The 21,570-nt window shown below is 39.1% G+C and overlaps 1 protein-coding gene across 1 annotated transcript in view; it reads left to right on the top strand.

Annotated features, from left to right (window-relative positions):
• The first annotated feature begins 1,916 nt into the window (after window positions 1–1,916).
• The window catches only part of CIP2A (cellular inhibitor of PP2A), a 25,043-nt gene continuing 5,389 nt past the window's right edge, over window positions 1,917–21,570 (top strand). Inside the window, exons 1-17 of the mRNA XM_057373920.1 lie at window positions 1,917–2,088; window positions 3,159–3,306; window positions 4,600–4,712; window positions 6,168–6,262; window positions 6,895–6,991; window positions 7,945–8,067; window positions 8,215–8,357; window positions 9,065–9,140; window positions 10,216–10,443; window positions 10,934–11,093; window positions 11,940–12,081; window positions 12,835–12,934; window positions 13,815–13,933; window positions 16,467–16,659; window positions 18,820–18,894; window positions 18,978–19,088; window positions 19,802–19,998. Coding sequence (XP_057229903.1) covers window positions 1,987–2,088; window positions 3,159–3,306; window positions 4,600–4,712; window positions 6,168–6,262; window positions 6,895–6,991; window positions 7,945–8,067; window positions 8,215–8,357; window positions 9,065–9,140; window positions 10,216–10,443; window positions 10,934–11,093; window positions 11,940–12,081; window positions 12,835–12,934; window positions 13,815–13,933; window positions 16,467–16,659; window positions 18,820–18,894; window positions 18,978–19,088; window positions 19,802–19,998 — 2,222 coding nt within the window. The 5' untranslated portion in view covers window positions 1,917–1,986. The remainder of the gene's footprint in view (window positions 2,089–3,158; window positions 3,307–4,599; window positions 4,713–6,167; window positions 6,263–6,894; window positions 6,992–7,944; window positions 8,068–8,214; window positions 8,358–9,064; window positions 9,141–10,215; window positions 10,444–10,933; window positions 11,094–11,939; window positions 12,082–12,834; window positions 12,935–13,814; window positions 13,934–16,466; window positions 16,660–18,819; window positions 18,895–18,977; window positions 19,089–19,801; window positions 19,999–21,570) is intronic.

Raw genomic sequence — 21,570 nt, 5'->3', positions numbered from 1 at the left:
GTAGTTTGTTTTTTTTTTTTTTTAATGTAAGAATCTACTTTAATATTACCCCCAATTTTAAATATTTAATAAATACTTTAGTTCTGAAGGTGGCCTGCAGCTCGCTTCCATAGCCAGAACTGGAATGTGTGTCCTGAGTCTCCCAGTCACTTGTGTACACTCCATCAACATTTGAGAACATCAGGAAGATATTTCTATTTGTTGTGTGTTTAAGACCCTTCACAAAATATTTATATATTTTATCGTGTAATACTGGTTAGATTTTTTTTGTACTCTGTTTCTCTCACACCATCGTTAGTCAAAGGAATTTTAGACCTTCCAGTGCTTTGGACTTCATTATAAATTTAATAGTGCTGCAGAGTTTTTGGCTACAAGCTCAACGAATATTTGTAGCAAGGAGACAAAAAATGAGACTATTAATTCACTATAGCATTGCAAAGAAATTTTAAAATATGTGTCCAAAACTTCATTAATTGAAAGGAAAGTAGTTGTCCATGAAAAATGGTACTATGGGRCATAAAAACCCCAGGCCTTGCTCTATAGAAGCACATAACTCATGTGTCTCTTTATTTGTCGAATCAAGTAGCCTGTCTGATTGCTGGTTGCCACAGGTACCAGCCTGAGGAAATGCTGTGCTGAGACACCCCACCTACAGCAGCCTGCTCCTTAACAAAGCACAACACTGTGGTTTTTCTGAAATGACAGTCTCAGCAGTCCCCCTGGTGCTCAACTCAGTCACACTTGGGAAAATGCTGAGTGACAAGGAGTCCCAACCTGTGCCTCACGGTGCATCCTGAGTGACTCTGATGGTTAACAGGGGACAAGGGCCGGGCTATGGTGCCTTTGAGCTGGCACTCGGCAGCCGAGTTTTGGACTCGGATTTGTAACAGTTGTGGTGGCTGCAGGTCCTTGTGTGCCATCCAGGACGGAGGGTGATTCCAAACCCACACTCCAGTCACTTCTCCAGCATTCCCTTGCGGCAGCCATGTGAAGCAGGGGACGCGAGAAGGATAAAGGACTTAAAAAGAAAAAGAGACACAGAATGACATTTATGTCACATTGACATTACTGACCTGTGCTTTACAGCAATGTTAGTCCCATTAGCAGTATAGGAAAATGAGGACAATATCGACATTCCTACACATATTTGCAGGCTTAATTAAGCAGTAAACAATCGGTGCACGAGTTGAAAAAACAGGCTCAAAAGCGTCACGCAGGCCATTCCCCCACATCCCAAAGGTGGGTGGGTTAGCGTGTTTATGTCCATTTCAGGAGGTTGAGCAGCGCGGGGGCAGAACCTCTTGTACACGCGAAAGGTGCGAGCACAGGGTGTAAGGAAGAAGATGGTGCAAGAGGGGCACGATCCCGGGGCCAGCGGCATCGCGGCTCCGGCTGAAAGGGCACCAGGGAGCGATTCCGGCTGCAGCGGGGCGGGCGCTGTGCCCTCAGGGGACTGCGGGGGTCGCTGTGGGAGGCGGACCACAGGTCGGGTCGGGATATCACAGGTTCGATCCCCGCCACCGCCAGGACACCGCCAAGGCTTCCCCTTCCCGCCGTAGAGGCCAGGGAATTACTGGCGGAAGGGCAAACTGGCTGCTGGACGGGATTAAGCCCTCCCAAAAAGGCGAGGAAAGAATGATGCCGACTGGAAAGGCAGCAGAAAGGCGAAGCAGGGCTGTGAACGCCGGGCGGGAACCGACGGCAGCTCCAATGCGGACGCGGCCCTCCAGAGGCTGGGGGAATTGACGTGAGCCCTAAAGCCGGTGTCACCGACCCAAGCGGCGACATTCCCGGGGTGACCCCGCTCCCGCTGAAGCTGCTGCCCGCCTCTGTCTCCCTTAACCAAGATGGCGGCGGCGGCGTCTCCCGTGGTGCCGCGCGGCCCCGGCGGGCGCTCGCGCTCAGTGGTCGCTGCGCCAAGATGGCGGCGGCGGCGGGAAATGCGAGCGGGGGCCGAGTGTGGAGAGTCTGAGGAGCCGGAGCGCCATGGATGCCCCGGGCTGCATGAAGGCCCTGCTCCTCGCAGCCACGGAGTACCGCGCCGCCAAGACACCGCACAACGCCGCGCTGCTGCAGCGCAGCCTGGAGGTGGGAGAAGCCGGGGGCCCGGTGGAAGGGGACGTGGAGGGGCCTGTGCAATGAGAAACATGGCTAAGAGACGTGGTGGGGGGTTGTGGTGTCCTATATTATAATGTTTTATGGTGTGTCTGTGTGTTTACAGAGTTGTGCAGTAAGCTTGTATACACTCAGCACAAGCAGACAGTATGTGTTGCAAGGGACTTTTTTTTTTATGTATCCCCAAAATTCTGGTCCGCAAGGACCATTTATTTTCACACCTTAAGAAATGATGAGCTGGTCTTGTATCTGGAGTTTTCCAGTTCTGTGCAGCACGTATTCAAACGTGGTTTCTGCTAAGAGGGTAGGCCAGTGTATTTCCGTGACATCCAGGTACAGCCTTATGTACAGCTTTTGTGGCGCCTTTGACTGAACTAATCTGCAAGTTAATGTTTTCAAACATAGATTTATTTTAATTGCCAAAACGTTTATGTGAGAGTTAGTGTCTAGCTTTGTTTTCTCCTCTRTATCCCTTATAAAGAGACATGGAGAGAATGTGCAAACCCAACATTATGTGTCTCCATTATGCAAAATATAAATCGTGTCTACCTGTATCAATGTGCAGGTGTATAATTTTTGGCCTCCYCTTATACAGGGTTCCCCGAGTTAAGGGTTCATTGTTTCATGCCAGTCACAGAGCGCTCCTAAAATATCCCTGCCTGCTGCTGCTGATCCTCCTTGTGGAGTGGCACCTTTGGGTATCTGTCCACATCCCACATCTTTGGAAGGCAGGCTGATTGCTAAATGTTTGTGTTGAGCAATCTGTTGGGTTGCTCTTTCAAAATAAGTAAACCTGGTACTTTCCAGGCATAAAGGAATGAAAACCAGATTTTTTTCCATTGTTTTTTTTTTTTTTTTTTTTTTTTTTTGTTTTGTTTTTTCCCAGCTGATGCACATACAAATGTCACATTAGAGTGGCCCCTATACTTTCAGTTCGTCAAGCAGGGCAGAATCAATTCAATGCATCTCTGTGCTTTGGCTTCTGTGTTAATTACATTGTTGCAGTTGAGTAAGTAGGRTTGTCTTTCTTCTTTCCTCTCCAGGTTATCTCTGGACTGAAGCTCACACGTTTTTTTGCTTCAAACCAGATTCTACCAAGTGAATGTATCAGTTGTCTTGTAGAGCTCCTRGAGGACACTAATATAAACCCATCTCTGGCCTTGTCTGTGATTACTTTGCTATCACAACTAGGTAAGGTTTGCATCTGAACTTTTTGTTGCCCGGAAAGGAAAGATAAGACAGGTGCTGATTCTGTGGCATGGGTGATTAATTTYCTGGAAGAAGCATAAAGTATGGAAGATGGAGTATTTTTCATTGTAGTGGAGTGTTTGGCTAAGCCATCTGTTAATTTGTCAAATTGCCATGAGAAGCAGATTTGAAGTCATCCCTGTGAAATGACAATGATCGTGCCTGTCAGAATTTTTTTCTCCACTGGGTAGGGTGAGGAATTTTTCTCTTATCCAATATTTCTGGAGCTGGAACAGATTACCTTTTTAATCAAATGAGAAACATAGGGCTAGGGAGTGCAAAGATAGGGAGAAGTCATGTCACATCAACAAAAGTCATCACCTGAGTTTACTTTTCCCACTGGAGTGTTTGCTGGCAGTGTGGGCTCTCCAATAGCCTGGGCCTGCATGCATCAAGTTTTCCATCTGCAAAAGAGGTTTTACTACCTTTTACATGTGTATTGAGATGCCCTTTTTTGCTTTCTTTGTTCCTCCCCTCTACTTCATGGAAGTGGGACTTCATTGTGCAGGGAGCTCTGTGCTCGGAGCACAACTGACATGCACAGGGGAATACACAGTTATCCCTTCACTGCTTAGTTTCTCATTGTATATGAGTAGTTTTTCAAGATTTGAGTCCTATATGATGGATAAAGGACTCAAATCCTTTGAGCTCCTTTGTTTATCTTCTCTGATTCATGGAGTTTAAGCCTCTTCAAGCTTCCTTTTACGTTTTTAGAACATTTAATGTAAAATTATATTTGTTGCTGGGGTTGGGTCTTGAAAATTTTAAGAATGAAGTCCTCTTCCAAGTGATCTATTGATTTACCTGTTTTGCTGCATCTCTTTCAGCATTGCTTAAGCAAAACTGGGTTTTTATTTATTTATTTAACTAATGCTAGATAACCATATCAAGTTATCAGTTTAAGTCTACTTGTCCTCCATAGCATGAAACAAGAAACTGAATCATTGAATTTAAGCTCTAAAGCCTTTGAAATGCAGRTTTCAGGACCTCAGAACTAAAGCATGGTAGGTAGGAGGGAGGCCATTCCTTCAGTGTCCAAGCATCTTAAGGAAATGGATTAGTGTTATAATTAACTGCATGTTCAGAAGTGAGGTAGAGAGGAGCTGTCATTTATTTGTAGTTACCTTTAAAAYATACATGAAGATCTGGTCAGAGACTTTGGCTTCTGCTTAGATTAGTAGCTAATACAACTTTTGGTGTTAGATGGGGCTTTTCCTAATAATTCTTAAATTCCAGCTTCAGACACTGAGACTAGAGAAGCTCTCCAGGACACCTACAACCTGACCAGTGTGCTAGCAGGAGTGGTTCATCGAAGTTCTACTAATYTGAGTGACCCAGTTTTATTACAGGTAAAGGAACTAATAATATTTGGCTACTATTGCATAATAAATATTATACTCTAGGTATATAATAACCCTTCAAAAGGTCTTCTGGAAACAATGTGTTGAGGGAAAGTGTATCTTAGCTGTATACTTTATTTGCTRTATGAGGTGGGTGTGACAGGAATTTAACACTTTATAGAGTTCTTTGTACTCTCTTTAATCTTACTGTGCTTGTCACCTCCTCTAAGAAAAAAAAWMMCAMAAAGCAAAAATAACAAYCAAACAAAAAAAAAATCTGCTTTTTAAAGATTATTTCAAGAAGTCAATGCTTGAGAGCTCAGCTGCTTGTTTTCCAGTTGAGATATTCAGTTATTTGTCCCAATATGAACCTGTTTCACCACACAAGCCTGGAAATCACTTTGTCTAATCAGTACTTTGACAGGTAACTGTGAAGAAATGAAGGGAAAGCTGTGGCTGCCTGCTTTCAAGGGAGGTTTGCAGGGCATGTGTGGCCTCCTCCCTTCTGGTCAGTGCTGTCTGCCATTGAATGCCATGGTGGGGTGTACTAATGAAAGCTTACAGTGAATGTCTGACATCTCCCAGTTTGACCTCACTAATTTTAACCTGTCCCTACATTTTTTAATTTTTTTTTTAAATATACACCTTTCTTTCCTAAGCTTTCAGCAAGTACTTGCTGGTTGCCTGTTGTCACTTGTCTAYTCCTGGAGAGCAGGAAATGAATTTACTCGTAGTCCTGTGGCCCTTGTTCTGTGGAAAATTAGTCAGGCATCCAGTAAATATCACATTTCTCGTGGTTTGCATATTTCTCAAAGCACTAGGAGTACAAGGTCTAGGGATCCAAGTGACTGGCCAGTCAATAGGAGAGATTTTGTAGTCACCAGATAGATCCAATGTTAAAATCATGAAGCTCTTAGATATTTAAATGGTGAGGATTTGTTTTAGCTGCTAACATCTGCTGTGATTTTTGTCATGTTTGTGTGTATTGTCTTCATTTATGTGCCAAGAAAGTGCTGTGTGAAGGACTTTGCTACCCTTAGATCTCTTGGCAGTCTTTACAGCAAACCTGTTTTCCTATAAGCATCCTTTCTTACAAGAGGTTGCAAAGTGCTTTCTGGATTTTGATGACACTTCTAGACCTYTCAGTAGAGCAAAGCCTGTTCATCACTGACAGAAAGGAGAACTTRATAGTGAGGCAGAGGGGAGAACTGGATGGGCTGAAAAGGTAACTCCTCTGTAAAAAAATAATTAATATTTTTTGGCTTTTAATAAGTACGTAGGTATGGTAGGACTTTACGGTGTGCTTGCAGCAGCTTGTGCAATTGKTATGTTAATGTTTGAGTCTGTGAATTAATTTGGTTGTGGTGTCCTGATATTTATCTTTCAGTTTCATCTTTTGTCACTTGTAAGGTTCCTCATGAGATGCAGTAGGACAGACATGTGAACAGCTTTCTGTTTCCTCAGGGTATTCAATTGCTGCAGAGACTAACCTACAATGTTCCAGTCTTTTGCCCCGGTGTCAACATCGATGGATTAATTTCATTTTTAATGCATCGTGTGTAAGTGTGTGTTCAGTGTCTTTTCTTATGGGAAACAGTGGCTAAGTTTCTGAATTTCTGAAGGCCATTAGAGTACTGTACTAACCTGATCTCCAGAGTGTGCTGTGGCATTTATTTCTCTGAAACTAAAAGAGCCTTTCCTTTGAAAACCATGTACTTGTGACAGATTGTCAAATGCAATGATTATGGGACTTCGGGTGATAGAATATTAATTGGCCTCTTAGCCCACCCCCGCACCTCTGGGAGCAGGGAGCTAACAAAGAGAAAARCCAGGAGGAAATACATGCTTGTCACTCGAAGCAGACTTGTTAGATTAATAAAAATTTGATTCAAGTGTCCTTGTAAGAAGTCTAATGAGTATTAGAAGTATATGCAATAAGTGATCTCTGATAGCAGTGACTAGGGTTTTTTCAGATGTACTCAGTTAAAAGCTGCCCATACCCCATGGATTACAATCTGAATTTTCTTTGCTTGGTGAAATGGTGTCTAATTAAAAAACAAGCTCCTGCCAAAACACAAAACAAAAGAAAAAGTCCCCCAACCACCCAGCTCTCCCAGCCCCCACCCTACAATTTCTTGCAATTAAATTCAGGATGCTTCAATGAATACATCTTTTGGGCTTTTCTTTTAAGTCAATCCTCTGAAGATGAGTTAACAATACCGTGTTTAGGACTCCTGGCAAACCTCTGTCGTCACAACTTGTCTATTCAAAGTCAGATAAAATCTTTGGTAAGAGTTTTGCTTTTGTGTCATGATTCTCTGGCTTAAGGGTAAGAGCGTATTGACTCTAGGGAATTACTATTGTATTTCTTAAGCACTTTATTTCACTGATCATAACCCTAACCTGCTTGTCTGCCAAATGAGCAGTTGTTTCTCCTATGYTGGAGAAAATAACCAGTAGAACAGGAAGCAGGGTATTTTCTTTCCTTTGGTACATTGCTCTGTTGCCCTGGTTTGTGTTAATGCATTTTTTACAACTGTTCTCTGCAGATGAAAGGAGGATTTAAAACTTGAGCACTCTTCCATAGCAAAACTAACTGTTGTTAAAACATAAAGACTGTAGTTGAATTTTTGATAAGCAAGAAAGTGATTTGCCTATCAAAAGACAAACCAATAAAGTAGTACTGCTCTTCATATCACRGCTCTTGAATCCTCAGATATATATATACATATCTGAGCGACTTGGTTTCTGTGTCTTCATAAATCAGTGCAAACATTTTATTTTTTAGTTCAGAAATAGAAATTAATCTACGTAGCAGTAAATGTACTATTTGCCTTGGAAGAGAGGCATGGAACAAAGAAAAAGTAGGAACAATTGTTGGATCTGGCCATTGAGCAGAGAAAGGATGGGAGTCAATTTTCAGTGATTGTTTTCTGTTATAGGTTTTAGCAAAATGACTTTCTCATCTCTCTTTAGAATAATGATGGAATTTCTTCCTTGGTTGATTTTTTTTTGTTGTTGTTTGGGGGTTTTTTTTTCTTATATTTCTCTTATACAGGCTCAACAGACAACATTAACATCTATGCCAATGTTTTGCAGTAGAACAGTAAAATTGCTTTCCTAGAGAATGCTTACCATACTAACCTATTGTATTATTTATTACTTGTATGGCTTATTTATAAATATGTAAAATCTGTAAATGGTGGATTTGTAATACCTGTGTTTCTTCTTTTCACTGTAGAATAATGTGAAGAGTTTCTATCGTACCTTAATAAGTTTCTTGGCCCACAGCAGTTTGACTATAGTTGTCTTTGCACTTTCGGTGTTATCAAGCCTTACCCTAAATGAAGAAGTAGGGGAAAAAGTAAGTGAGTCTTTGTAGTTTTTTCTGTTTTTAAGTTTTAGATAAAACTAATTGCCACGCTATCCAAATATATTTTTAATTCCAGCTAGTTTTAAAAAGCAAGTGACCCAGCAAAATGCCTATACATAACCTTCTTCTTCCTTTCAGCTCTTTCATGCTCGAAATATCCATCAGACATTTCAGTTAATATTCAATATTGTTGTAAATGGAGATACTCTCACAAGAAAATATTCTGTTGATCTACTCATGGATCTTATGAAGAACCCTAAAATTGCYGATTATCTTACCAGGTATGGCTTCATTTCCCAAAAGTTCAAGATATTTTTCTTAAGCTCTAGTTCAGTTTCTTTGCTCTATGCTATTTGAATTCTAAACCACACATTGGGGAAGAAAATGCCAAGATGCTATTTGAATCTTGCTAGTTGATTGTAATTATAACTGCTGTATCTGAACCTAAAGAGTTGCTGGGTTATTACTTTGACACAGAAGTGTGAATCACAATCTATTTTCCTTCATTGTCACTGTAGGCATATTGAATACCATGTTTTGTAATTCTTTGTCTGGGTGGTGTTGGTGGTCAAACAACATGATGAGTAGCTATCCTGCCTTTTTCAGTGCTATATAATCTTGAAGTGGAATAGTATGGTTGAAGTTGTAAGAAGTAGCAATTTTGCAGAGGGAGAGGTGTTACAGAGTAGTTCTGTGGTGTGCTTGATTAGTAGTTCTACAAATTCAGCTAGCAGAATTTAGTTGCTGATTTTCAATCTAAATTAATCAGTAAGAATAGCTGAAAAATCGTAGCTAATTTTTCTTTCATTCTTAGGATATGCTTATGCTGTTTCAACTAGAAATCATATTATCAAAACTGTCACTGTACTTGAAGTGTTTGGGGATAAGAAGGAGAATAGGGCACTTTTATTCATCACTTGATGTAAAAGTCTAAATGTGAAATTTTAATTTTATTTTTAATTTTTTTTCTTCTCTATGCATGCTGTAGGTATGAGCACTTTACTTCTTGCCTTGGTCAAGTATTAGATCTTCTTCATGGAAGAGACCCTGATTCATCATCTAAGGTATTTATACCTTTTCAGTTAAAGGCTAAGAGGTTACAATGCTAATCTACTTCATCTTCTGTTGTTGCAAGTAAATTCCTTGTGTACAAGATCTGATAATGAAATACACTGACTTCAGGACTCTTAAATGACCAGGAGTATTCACCAAGTTTGTATTTTCTAGTTATTCAAAAGACTGTCATATTGAATTTGTAATGTTGGGATTTTTGCCAGTCTGTGTGTTTCCTTTCAGGCAGCAGACATAAAGACACAAAGCCAATGTAAACACCTTTTGTGCTTTGGCTAATAAGAAATTTCAGGAATATATAGTGCAGGAATGCAGTGTATCCCATTTCACTCTCTAAACCTTGAATTCATACCGCTGAGACTTCAGCTGATGATCAGGGAACCCTGATGCTAATTTCAAAGGTTTAGGAATAAGTRTTCTAACCTTAGTTGAACAAATAGATGCCACTTGTGTTTAAGCAGTGAACTGTTACRTTCAATTTTGTCTCACTACCACCTTACATAAATGAAACATTGGCTGTCAATAAAGGCTAAAATATGAAATCTGAAAATTTTGGGGCTAAATATATCTGTGAAACAAGTCTTGGGCTTTTTTTTATGAATGTGTAACACATCCTAGTTAATATTAGATGCTACTATTTCTGTGTGATATTTGTTGTGTTTTATTGGGTTTATTTAGGGACGCATGTTMACAAGGAGCTTTCCAGGGTGTTTTTCTCTGTGCATGCTTAGAGACACCTGTATCCAYTCCTGTCTCAGAATGTTTTTCTCTTCAATAGCTTTCTTCATGCTGAGTGTATCCATGTTTGTACTTTTTACTGTATCACTAGCCAGCATTCATGTCCTTTAAAAAAGCAAAGGAAGCAATACTGTCACAAGCCTTCSCCAGTCCAATGAACTGTTTCTGCTGCTGACTTGGCTTTAAAGAAAGAAAATTACTCCTCAGAAAACTTTAAAGTGCTAAAAGGAGTTGCATAGAACTTGCATATCTCCTTAGACTTGTGTCATGAGAGTTGCAGTTTGTATTTCTTGATTTAAAAGCATTTGAACTCTTTTTCACTTCACACAGATCTTAGAGCTGCTGCTTGCCTTCTGCTCTGTGCTAGAACTGCGTCATACCCTGCGGCAGGTGATACTGGAACCAGCTGGCTTGCCAGTCTCTGGAAACACCAGATTTGTGACTCGCTCAAAGAGTTTTGAACCATCTGTTGCATTGGTACACTTGTCAAACCAACCATTGGAAGGCTCTGAAGACTGTTCAGGTCTAGCATTGCAACTATTCAAAGAGATTTTTGAGGTACCAAGACTGATAACTGAGTTTAAAAAGCTTCTTAGCAGCTCTTATTTTTCAATGATTTTTAAACAAGTATTATAATTTGACTTGAAAAATATCACATACAAAAAAAATCCTGTAATAAAGTTCTTTGTAAAGTAGCTATGTTGAAATAAACATACTTTGTAAAACAACTTTCTTTTTTAGAGACATGCAGTATTTTAAAAATATGTCTGTGGTGTAAGTGGAAGAGATGGGCAGTTTATGAAGTCATGAGGTAGATAGAAAACTATCAGAATTCCTTTCTAGGACTTGCAGAAGTGAGGAAGTTCCTGCTGTTTCTGTTCTGTGTTAAACTTCCTCCTCCAGTATGATACTGGTCAGCCATCTTAGACCTGAAATAGCAAGAGGTTGAGAAAGCAGGAACACAAGATGGTGCAGGAAGGGTTGAGTAAACTTGGCTTCCTTGTGGTGTACTTTTAAATTGACATAAAATAAAATGTCTTTATTGCAGGATGTTATTAACAATAGGAATGGTGTCTCAGCTGAACAYTTTATGGATCTCTTGCTGCCTGTTCTTCTTGATCATCTTCAGATGCCAGAACAGATTGTGGATGAGCTATTAGTGAAGAAAAAGTGTGAAAGAATGGTCAAGGCAATTAACGTCTTGACAAATATCCTTTTTATGTGCCTATTGACAGCTGATTTATTATTTCTCCACCATGACCTACTCTAAGATATTAGAAACATGTCCATCTTGGGTCTCTTTAATAGCTTCTAATGACAATAGCTGCCTTAATTTTACTTAGGAGTGTCATCTTAGAAGATCTTAAGTGGCTTTCTAATTCCTGTCAAATTATTTTGTAATACAGTGGTGCAGGMTAAAATGTTGTGGCTATTCAACAGAACAGAAGCACTTTGCAGATAAAAAAGGAATATGATTTTTTTATTTTGAAATTGTGTGAGGAATTTGGGTGTCCATCTCCTTGATCCRTATTGTTTTGTTGCGTAGCTCAGTCAAGTGCAGCTCCCAGCCAAATACCATGCAAATTTAAAGCAGAGAAACAAGGAAAAATAATGTGGAATGATACATTTTTACTCTCATTGAGTCCTTAGAGTGTGCAGTAAGTTTAGTAAGGAGGATGTGACTGCAGAATGTAGTCCTGCATCTAAGCTGTGTTCTGTGGAGAAGTCTCTGATGGCTCACGTCTAGGTCACTAGGTCTGTTATTTGTGACTGCCTGGTCTCTGCCTTTTGTTCACTCTTTCTTTATGGCACCCATTTTAYTGTGGTTTCCCTTAGCTGTCTGTTTCCCATAAGTGTGTGTATTAACTGAAAAGTGTAGCTTACTTGGCTTGGGAGTTAGGCATGATTTAACTGGTTTACGTAGTTGGGTATTACAAGCATTTTTGGAGGCTCTTGTGCTTTGATGCATCTCTGTCCTTTATTATTAGAAAATGTTGCTTTTTGGTACCAATACCTAAGCAGAGGTATATTGAATTTTTCTTAACTCTGCCTACTGCTCTGCAGAGATGACCTACTGAAAATGCGTGTCTCGAAGGTGCTGACTGCCAGCCAATGCACATGTCTGATAGAACACCAGTTTCCTTATAGTGGGATTGATACTGGTTTTGGGACAAAATTAGTGGACTCTAAAATGTGGTGAGAACACATATTTATTTAAAATCTAATTTAGCATGACTGGTGTGAGAGTTGCAATGGAAAGAATATGGTAGTGTACCATTTAAATGGATATAAATCAATACTGGTATTAAATAAAATTTAGTATTTTTGTGGTAATAAAAGGTCATCTTGTTGGGCAGTTCAATAAGTAAAGCCTAGCTTGTACATTCAGATGTTTCTGGCATAAGCTGGAGATCCACTTGTGTGGAACAGTGACCTTAAACCTCAGGCAAGTAGTTYAAGCTGATCCAAGTTGAAGTTTACCAGAACTGCTCCTGGCACATAATTTCTCATTTTGATTTTTTTGCAGTCAGAGGTCAAAAATATCACACRTCAGTATGGGGGCAATTGTTGCACTGAAAATGAAATATACGTTCCTTCAACTCAACATTATTAACCCAAATGGCAATATTGCTAAGCAACATGGCCAAAACCCAGTGAAATATAATTGGATCTATAATTAAACCCTCCTCATTTTCAGCCTGGAAATGGTTTTTTTTAGTCGTCATTGCCATGCTTGGCATGCTGGAGAAGGTCAGGCACACRTCCAAGAAACTCAATATGATCTCTTTGATTTTAGCATGTTTTATCCTTGGTAGACATATTTAATTTCTTTGTGAAGGTATTTATTAATTTTTTTTAATTGACTGAATTTTTCAGTGCTGATTTGACAAATCTCACCTTTTTTTTCTTCCCCCACCCAATTTCCTTTTCTACTTGGATGTTTAAAAGCAAACTTGCTGCTGATATTATTTTGAAAACACTTGATCTTATGAGCAGATTGCAGCAGGATGTACCTGGTATGAAGGTCAGCTTCTACAAAATGTTGCAGGTATGACTTTAAATGGTTTTATGAATTGTATCTGTGAAATAAAATGTCACTGCACTACAGCAGTTTTAGCTCTAAATGTTTTGCATGCTTATTTCTGAAATGGTAAAGCTTCTAGGAAATACAGTTCCTTGTGTATGATTCTTAAAAGTTATTTTGCTGGTAGCGCTTCTAAAATAAGAGTAGTTTGCTTTTACTCCAGTCATTTGTTTTAGTAGTGCATCTGCAATCATGCTTTCATGCCTTCTAAGAATTATCCTTCTAAGACTGCTTTATGACTGCAGTTTAGAGGTAGTAAAGAAGAAAGCAATTGCCACAACAATRTAATTAATTGTTGGGTTGGTTACTATTAAATATGTACATCTTATTTGGAGCTTTGCATGACCAAAACAGTTTCTGCTATCTAGTGGTCAGATGACACCATAGTAATTTGCTTTATATATGGAAAAGCAGACRGTCAAACACTTCTTGCTGGTTTGGAGATTTCTCATTCTAGAATGGGAATTGTGTTATTTAATGGGTAGCAATGAGTTTTACAGTCCCCAATAAATCTTTATAAAACCTCAGCTCATGACCTTTCATGCTGAATATCAAACACTTGAAAACTTGCAGGAATTAACTAGTCTCTTTACCTCTGTGCTGGCTTTAATGGGAAATTATGTTTTTTAAATAGCAGTGTAGATTATTTTTTAAATCACTTGTTAACTTCAGGCTCAGAAACTTAGAAGGGCAAACTTTAAGAAGGTAACTTAAATTTTGAATAAAACACATCTGTGCTCATGGGCATTGATATTGTGATGTTTTGGTAGTTTGTGTTTGGTTGGGTTTTTTTGTTGTTGTTGGCTGCTGTATCTTGTTTTGACCAAACTATTTTCTTTCTTAGGATCAACGCTTGATTACGCCTTTGACATTTGCTTTAACATCRAACCATGGAGAGCAAGTCCAAGTGGGACTTAAAATACTGTTTGAGGCTGCACCCTTACCAGATTTTCCTGCAATAGTGTAAGTAGTTTTGTGGTACTTTATGTAACTCTGATTAGATTTGACATTTTTTTTATGGGCTTAGTGCTATTCATGTGTTTTGGAGTACTATTTTCAGCTCATCAGAGACAGAAACTTAGAAAAAACTGTCTTGTTTCTTCTTTAAGTGCACTCATGAGACAGTAGTGATGCTGGAGGCCAGAGGAAGCCATCCCAATGCTGATGGCTGATCTGACATTCATTTTATGGCAGAACCTAGAGACCATAGGAGTGATTGACTCCTGTCCCTAAGTGCTCATTTGTCTGAATTCTGTGCTTGGAATTTAGGGTGCATCTAATATTCTGACTRTCAGATTTCTCTCTACTGAACTGTCAGACATGTCGTTCTTGAGTTTCTAAAGCTCTGCTCACCCCTTTGCATTAGCTTCCAAGAAAGAACAGATTAGGATARGACACAGGCAGATGGTAGTTCAGGTAGTATTTAAGGTGGTTTAAACAAGGAAAAAAGTATTGAAARATTCTGTTTGATAGAGTCCTTATTTCTGTAGATGTAATAAAATACAAAAAAAAAATTTAAGTTGTGTCATAACCTGGAGTTGAACCTCACAGATGTCAAGAGCAACAAGAAAGACCAGTATATCAACAGCAAAAGCCAGACTGGGAAAATGGTGCCTTTCTGCTGAATGGGGCAGGGGACCTGTTGACAAAGGATATGGAAAAGGTTGGCATACTGAATGTCTTACTTGGTCTTCACAGATATTCTTTGCCTTTGGGAATCTTATGTCCCTTAGAGTAGTGGGAAAGCCTAGAGGAAGCGAGACTTACTCTGGCTGGCACAGGGTCAGTTTATGGAACATGWAAACTGACTGGATATACAGAAATCCATAAGACCTGACAGGATGTACCCTTGAGTGCTTAGGGAGTTGCCTGATGTCATTCCAAGGCCACTCCAGAATGTCTTTGAAAAGTCATGGTGATTGGGAGAAGTTCCTGAAGACTAGACGAAAGCAAATGTAACTTCTGTCTTCAAGAATGACAAAGATGATCAATAGCACCCTGGACTGCACTTGGAAGAGTACTGATGACAGGACCAAGGWGGTGATCATTCCCCTCTGCTCAGCTGTGGTAAAACCACACCTGGAATGTTGTATCCAGGCCTGGGCTCTCCATCCATGCAAGAGAGATAGGGACATACTAGAGTGAGTCTAGTGTAGGGCCAATCAGATATTGAAGGGATGAGCATGTGTTAGACAAGGTGAGATGCAAGAGCTGAGCTTGTTTACTTTTGAGAAGACTTGTGGGGTTCTTATCAGCATGTTGAAATGTSTGATAGAAAGGAACAAAGGAGATGGAGCCAGTGGTATCTATTGACAGGAYAGAAGGTAGGCACAAACTGAAATACAGGAAAAAACTTTTCGATTTCTTTAAACATCAAAAAGAAATTCTTTTACTCTRAGGGGAGGTCAGARTAGAAAACGTTGCCCAGARAARTTGTGRAGTCTTCATCCTTTGAAAAAGTCAAAAATGCAGGGCATAGTCCTGGGCAGCCTGCTAAGAGCAAGAGTTGAACTAGGTGGTCWGTAGATGGGTCCCTATCAACTTTGATTATTCTATAATTATCTGGGTTTGTGGATAGAAGAAACATTTTTATAATGGCCGGTAATGAATAGTCTAGCTGAAAGAATGAATGTACAATCAAATATGTCTGGAATTGTACAGTGGAGTAGCCAAATAACATGTCTATAGCAACTTAAAAATAGGCTTTGCTCACTTAGGAAGCAATTGAGACAACACTTCAGTGAAGTGGTTGGGATAGTTTAGTAATTAAGGAATTTATCAAGAGGAAAAAAWTTATAACTGGTGCCTCTAAAATCAGTTCTTTTGATTTGTCATTCTTATTTGAAACATGTTATTGTACCTGCATTGAAAATACCAACCACAAATTACATAGAGACACTGGAATATAGGTGCTGCAATTATTCTTTTTCTAAGCTTTTATGTTCTCTTCCCTACACAAATTTAAACAGGTTGCACTTTTATCTACATACTTAAATTTTTATTAAATCTTAGAAAATTAGATGTGCTGTMCACAATACAGTGTTGTAAAATAGGACTGCAGACAAGGAAAAACTGAGTTTATTGGTAGCACTCTGTCTTTTCTTGATTTAGTCTTATTTTTATGCCCAGTAAAAATACTTACTAAATACTTACTCAGTCTCCTTTGAGACAAACAGTGGCCTGGTTCAGTTGAGTAGTAACAGGTGAAATACCCTGTTTCACAGGTTCATAAAAGACATGATCTCTACCCAAAAAGAGCTGAGCACCGTGCCCTTTCTGATGAGATTCTGTATTTGTCTCTGAAGGTTAGCCATGCTATTGTTTTCCCTTTTTTTCTGTGTCTCTGGCCAGTTTGGGCTCACGCCCAATACACATCTTTGTATTCTGTGGTAATGCAAATGTGACTGTAAATTTTGTTATKRAATTGTTCTCCTCTTCAATTCTTGCAATGATATTTRTGGCAGGTYGTGTCATTAATAGCCTCCTGTTTATACAGGCTGGGTGAAAGCATTGCAGCAAATAATGCCTACAGACAACAAAAAATGCAGCACACTGCAAAGAGAATCCAAATGCAGTCACCTGTGACCAGCACCACTTCAGTGAGATGTTCTTCATCCTGTCCTTCAAGTAATGAGTCCAAAGCTTCTAATATTGAGGAATTRATACAAAAACTTCATTCTGGACTAGAGGTTAGTAGAATTTGTATGCCCTTGTGAAATATTTGATGCTTTTTGTACTGGGAGGGATGGAAATTAAAATCMAAGTGTCAGTCTATCATGTGAGTAACAGTTGAGTTTGGTTTAGATTCCTGTCTGTTTGGAACATGCTCCTTTTGCTGAGCTCCTGAGCAGAATTCAGAGATGTTATGTTGAGCTACACCAGAAAGCAGGGCTCCTTGTTGAAGTCCCTCTCARGGGGATTGCCACAGTCATCTCAGCTGTCAGATGGGGAGGCTGGAGGCAAGTRCATCTAACTGCCTAGACTTGCTGGGACACATACAGGGAACCTCCTCCCTCTGCTTCCTAAGAAATAACCTGCAATGAAACATGCTGTGGTGCTTTAGAAGTGTGGTGCATCTCCTGTGTACCTAAATATGCACACTGACATTTTCTTTTTGTTGGCTGTAGCTGACTCTAGCTTTGCAGTTCAGTTTTTGTGGCCTTGGAAAGGTGCTTTTATTATTCCAGAAGACAGTTTTTACTTCACTCTGCAGCAATTTGTGTCATGAATGAAACATTCAACCAGACACCACATATTGCTGCTTTGTTGGCCATCCTGGCAGATACTGAATATATCTCTTTCTCTTTTCTGTTCAAAACAAGTTAGCTGCTTTGTAGCTGCCCTATATTGAGTGATGGATTGTTGATTCTATTTTCTTTTGGCTTAAAAGAACAGTATAAAAATTAGGGAAAGGAATAGAAAGTTTCTTGATAACAGCTTGATAACTGTATTAGTGGCATTGCCTCCAGCCTTAGCTTTGCAACTCTCATCTCTTTGTTGTAACTGATAAAAGTGACACTCAAAGAGCTACCAGTTCCAGTCAGCTGCCAGAATAATAGTGGAAAAGGTCAGGTGAGTCTTCCTTGGCTTGCTTTTTACTCTGTCACTGGATGCTCCCATTGATCRTCCTTTTCAGGACTGCATGTGACAATCTGTTGGGTGCATTGCTGTGTTTATATTAATGTAAGTGAAAGCAGCCACAGGTGCCTACACAGCATTAGTGCAGCAGCTTCCTGACAGATTATAAAGCTGCTTCAAATTTTTTTTGACAGATTGTAAAGCTGCTACAAATTTTTTTTTTTAGGGGAGAAAGTTTTTGATGAATTGTTGAGTGATTCTTTTCTTAATCATTTTAATTAGTAATTAAAAATCAATATGCACATCCACATTTTTCTGTGTATATTGTGTGAAGCTCAAATGCTTGTAAAAACATAAATGAGAATTTTATAGTATTACTGTACAGAGAGAATGAAGGGAACTTAGATCTTTCCTTTAGTAGTCATTTCTGTGACCTTGCAGATATTTTAAATTTGCAAGTAAGAAAACAAACTACTTGTTTCATGCTTTAGAGATGGAAAAAATAGTGGAGAACTGGAGCTACACAGGGTTTCCTGTTAATTTGCAAAAAACATTCTTAGGTAGTGGTTCAAGACAGTGCAGAAATGGTGGCTTTTCTGGTGTTCAATGTATGAACATCTGACATAGTTTGCMCTTGGCCATGCATCAGCATCTATGAACAGCTGCTCAGAGCTGGTGTTACAGCAGAATGGCCTAAGAGAAAATATCCTGCAATCAGTAAGGAGCATTCTCGCTTGACTTGGTTGGGCATATACTTTATTAAACACCCAAGACTTGTGCCATATATGGTGCATTTMCTCTAGTAAGCCACTGTTTGTACACAGTAGGTTCTGCCCTTGATAGTATCCTTTCAGAGTAACTTTCCTCAGCCTTTTCTGTTAATTTGTGTATTGAGAAGGCTACAGAGTATGAAGCAGTTTTAACCATATGCACTTTGTGCTGTTAATGTTAGGGCAGATTACTTTAGGTGTCCTATGAGGTGACTGCTAATTCTSTAGCAAATATTAGACCAAGGGGAATAATTTTAGAGTGATGATTTTACTTTTTTATAGTGACAGACTAATAGTCTTATTAAGCCTAACCAGTTCAATTGCTCACAAACTTTCCACAAGAGTCGGGTGGATATTTTTGAGTAGACAGCCTCAAAAATGAGAATTCAAAAAGATCGTGGGCAGGTGGAGTTCACAAAACTATTGAGCTGTTTCGGCACCCGTTAGCTGTGTAAGTAAATACAAATTTYCAGTAACTGTAATTGGAAAACATTTCCACAGATGAAGGAGCCTTTGGCTGATGTGAGGGTATCTGACATAATGGATGTCTACGAGCAGAAGCTGTCGGCATTAGCAGTGAGTACAACCTAACACACACTGGGATGTTGCAGTTGGTACTTGCAGAAAATGTTAATGAGAAATGTTCTGCCTATGTACAGTCTAAAGAAATGAGGCTGCAGGATCTTCTGGAAGTAAAGACAGTAGCTCTAGCTCAAGCTGAGAGGCTGATGGCTCAGTACCGGTGTCAGAGAGCCCAGGCTGAGTCTGAGGTAAGTAGTGGGGCTTCGAGGTGGGACTGARGAATGATTGTCTGGGTAGCTTGAACTGTGATGGCATGTGGAAACTATACTCCTTATCTGTAAGCTGTGCTTGCAAGTCTTAATTTTCCTCATGAACATCCTGTTTTCCTCTGGATTGTTCTTTGGCACAGTTTTCTTTAATGTCTTTTCCCTTACAGGAAGTCAAAAAAACCAGCCTACTGTGCTCATTATCTTTTGTTAACCATTAGTCTTAATTTAGTAATATTAAAAATTAATAAATCCASTTACTAGAATTCTCTACAGAATTTGCTGGTGTATGAAGAACTGTTTCCTGTTTGTGCCTTTTGATTGTCAGAGGTGAGCTTTCAAATAAAGCTYGCCTCTGTGGGGTATGTATTTGAGCTGCATATTGAAAAGTGAGAATAGTTTATATTCTTTAAAGRTTATATTAAAGATTGGGCTACAGATTACTAAATCCGTAGCTAAAATGTATCATCTTTGTTCTTCCCTCACATGGTCTATAAATAGAGCTAAGGGAATTCAGTGAACAAATTAATTTGTAGTTAATATTAGGTGAGAGAATTTGTTCTCTCAATGTAGATGATGACRTTTTGGTGTTAGATCTATGKMSTCATGCATGCCKAATACAACTTGTRAAACAGAATTCYCTTTAACAGTGTATGTKGCTTTTTCYTTTCTTTTTATTTGGGGGGTGTCTAAAGGCAAGAACTCTTGCTGCAATGCTGAAGGATGCAGAACGAAAAAATGAAGAGCTTAACGATTTGCTGAAAGCTCTACAGGTAGAATCTGAAAGAGCACGGACTGATATTGAACARCTCTTTCAACACAACAGGAAATTGCAGGCAGTTGCTGAAGARCATGAAGTACTGAAAAAATCCTCTCTAGATCTTCTGCAGAGGTAAGGCATGGATGATCTCTATACACACACTTCATATTCAAAGCATCATGATGTACTTTATTGGGCTGGCACATTAGAAGAGCAGCATTATACGCTGTGTCATGTGTTTAAGTGAAAAGTTCATTTTTCTTTCTTTCTTCTATATGCGTATCAGTGAGGTTACCTTAAGTCATTCAASAAGTGAAATTGATGTTGCATTTAACATAGTTAAATTYATTAATRTATYAAYATTCAGCTTTCAGTGGAATGARAACTGAATTGCAGGYGCTGAAGGTCCAGYTCAGGAAATAGCACAGGCTTTATAKAAAAGGGAGCATTGCTCTCTARGACWCAGAATTAACAATGCTTAGTTTCTGTCAGCATTATACCATGTTCTCAGTGTCTTTGATCTTATGTGCTGTTTTGATGACAAGTATTCTGAAGAAACAGCCAATATCAGTATGTTAACATAAGCTAGGACTTTTCATCTTTGGTCAAGTCTACCAAAAGCAAGGTAGGAAGGAAGGAGGCAATTTGTTGTCCTGAATTATTTATAAGCATTAGTTCTTTAGGATCTTAAGCTAGAAAGAACATGTGAGACGCACACAAAGTACATAAAGATAGAAAATATTTGAAATYAGACTGTGCTTTGGAAGAATAAGGGCTTAAAAGAATTTTGACTTCTCAACTCRCATGAGCTGGTCTGGTCACTAGGTGTCAGCAAGGCAAAGAAACTGGTAAAATTGAGAGCAAGTTTCTTGCTTAATAATGGGAGCAGGCATYATATTTGACAATTAGAAGCTATATTGCTGCCGATAAAAGAGTCATTGAGGGAGGAAAATGTATGAAACTTTTGTCCACTATGAGATTCCTTGAGTAAGTGTCTAATGTGATCATTGTGGAAATGCCTTCAATTTTGCTTGAATTTTATACAGACATACACTTTGTGAACATGTATTTGACTAATCAATGTGAAAATTAAATTTTAAAACAATCTTCATACTTCAAATATGCTGTTTCTTAAAAACAGTGAGTTAACTGACATCAGGGGAGAGAATTTTCCTTTTGGTAGGAAGACAGTAAACTATTTGCTTAGAGCATGAGACCTGTCTCATAAGCCTGTRTTAATTGCACACTGCATTGTCTTCAGTATGTTTAATTTTTAGTATCACGAGGCAACTGAAGGTCATAGACTGACTTAAAGCATCCCTTAAAAGATGACTGACATTTACAAACTGTTATCAATTAGCTCTTTGAAAATTTCTAAAGGTATTAATAGATTTGTCAATTCCTAAGAGTTTTCTACTSGAGGAAGGTTGCTTCCTGATCATAAATAATTAAGGATATGTAAGGGATCCTCTGAAGCTTGGCTGGTTTGTTTGTTTTCTTCTTTCAAGTCAAGCWTTGGAACAGGCTGCCCAGGGAAGTGGCTSAGTCACCATCCCTGGAGGYATCAAGAAGGCATGTAGATGGGTCATTTAGGGACATGGTTTAGTGGTGGATTTGGCAGTGCTGGATTAATGGTTTGCCTCAATGATCCTTAGGTCTTTCCCAACCTAAATGATTCTATGATTCTATGTTCATTAAAAAAAA

This window comes from Malurus melanocephalus, unplaced genomic scaffold (genome assembly GCF_030028575.1).
Source record: "Malurus melanocephalus ecotype Western Australia unplaced genomic scaffold, MMel_1.1 scaffold_210, whole genome shotgun sequence".
NCBI lineage: Eukaryota > Metazoa > Chordata > Aves > Passeriformes > Maluridae > Malurus > Malurus melanocephalus.
This window is presented reverse-complemented; position numbering and strand designations above follow the sequence as displayed.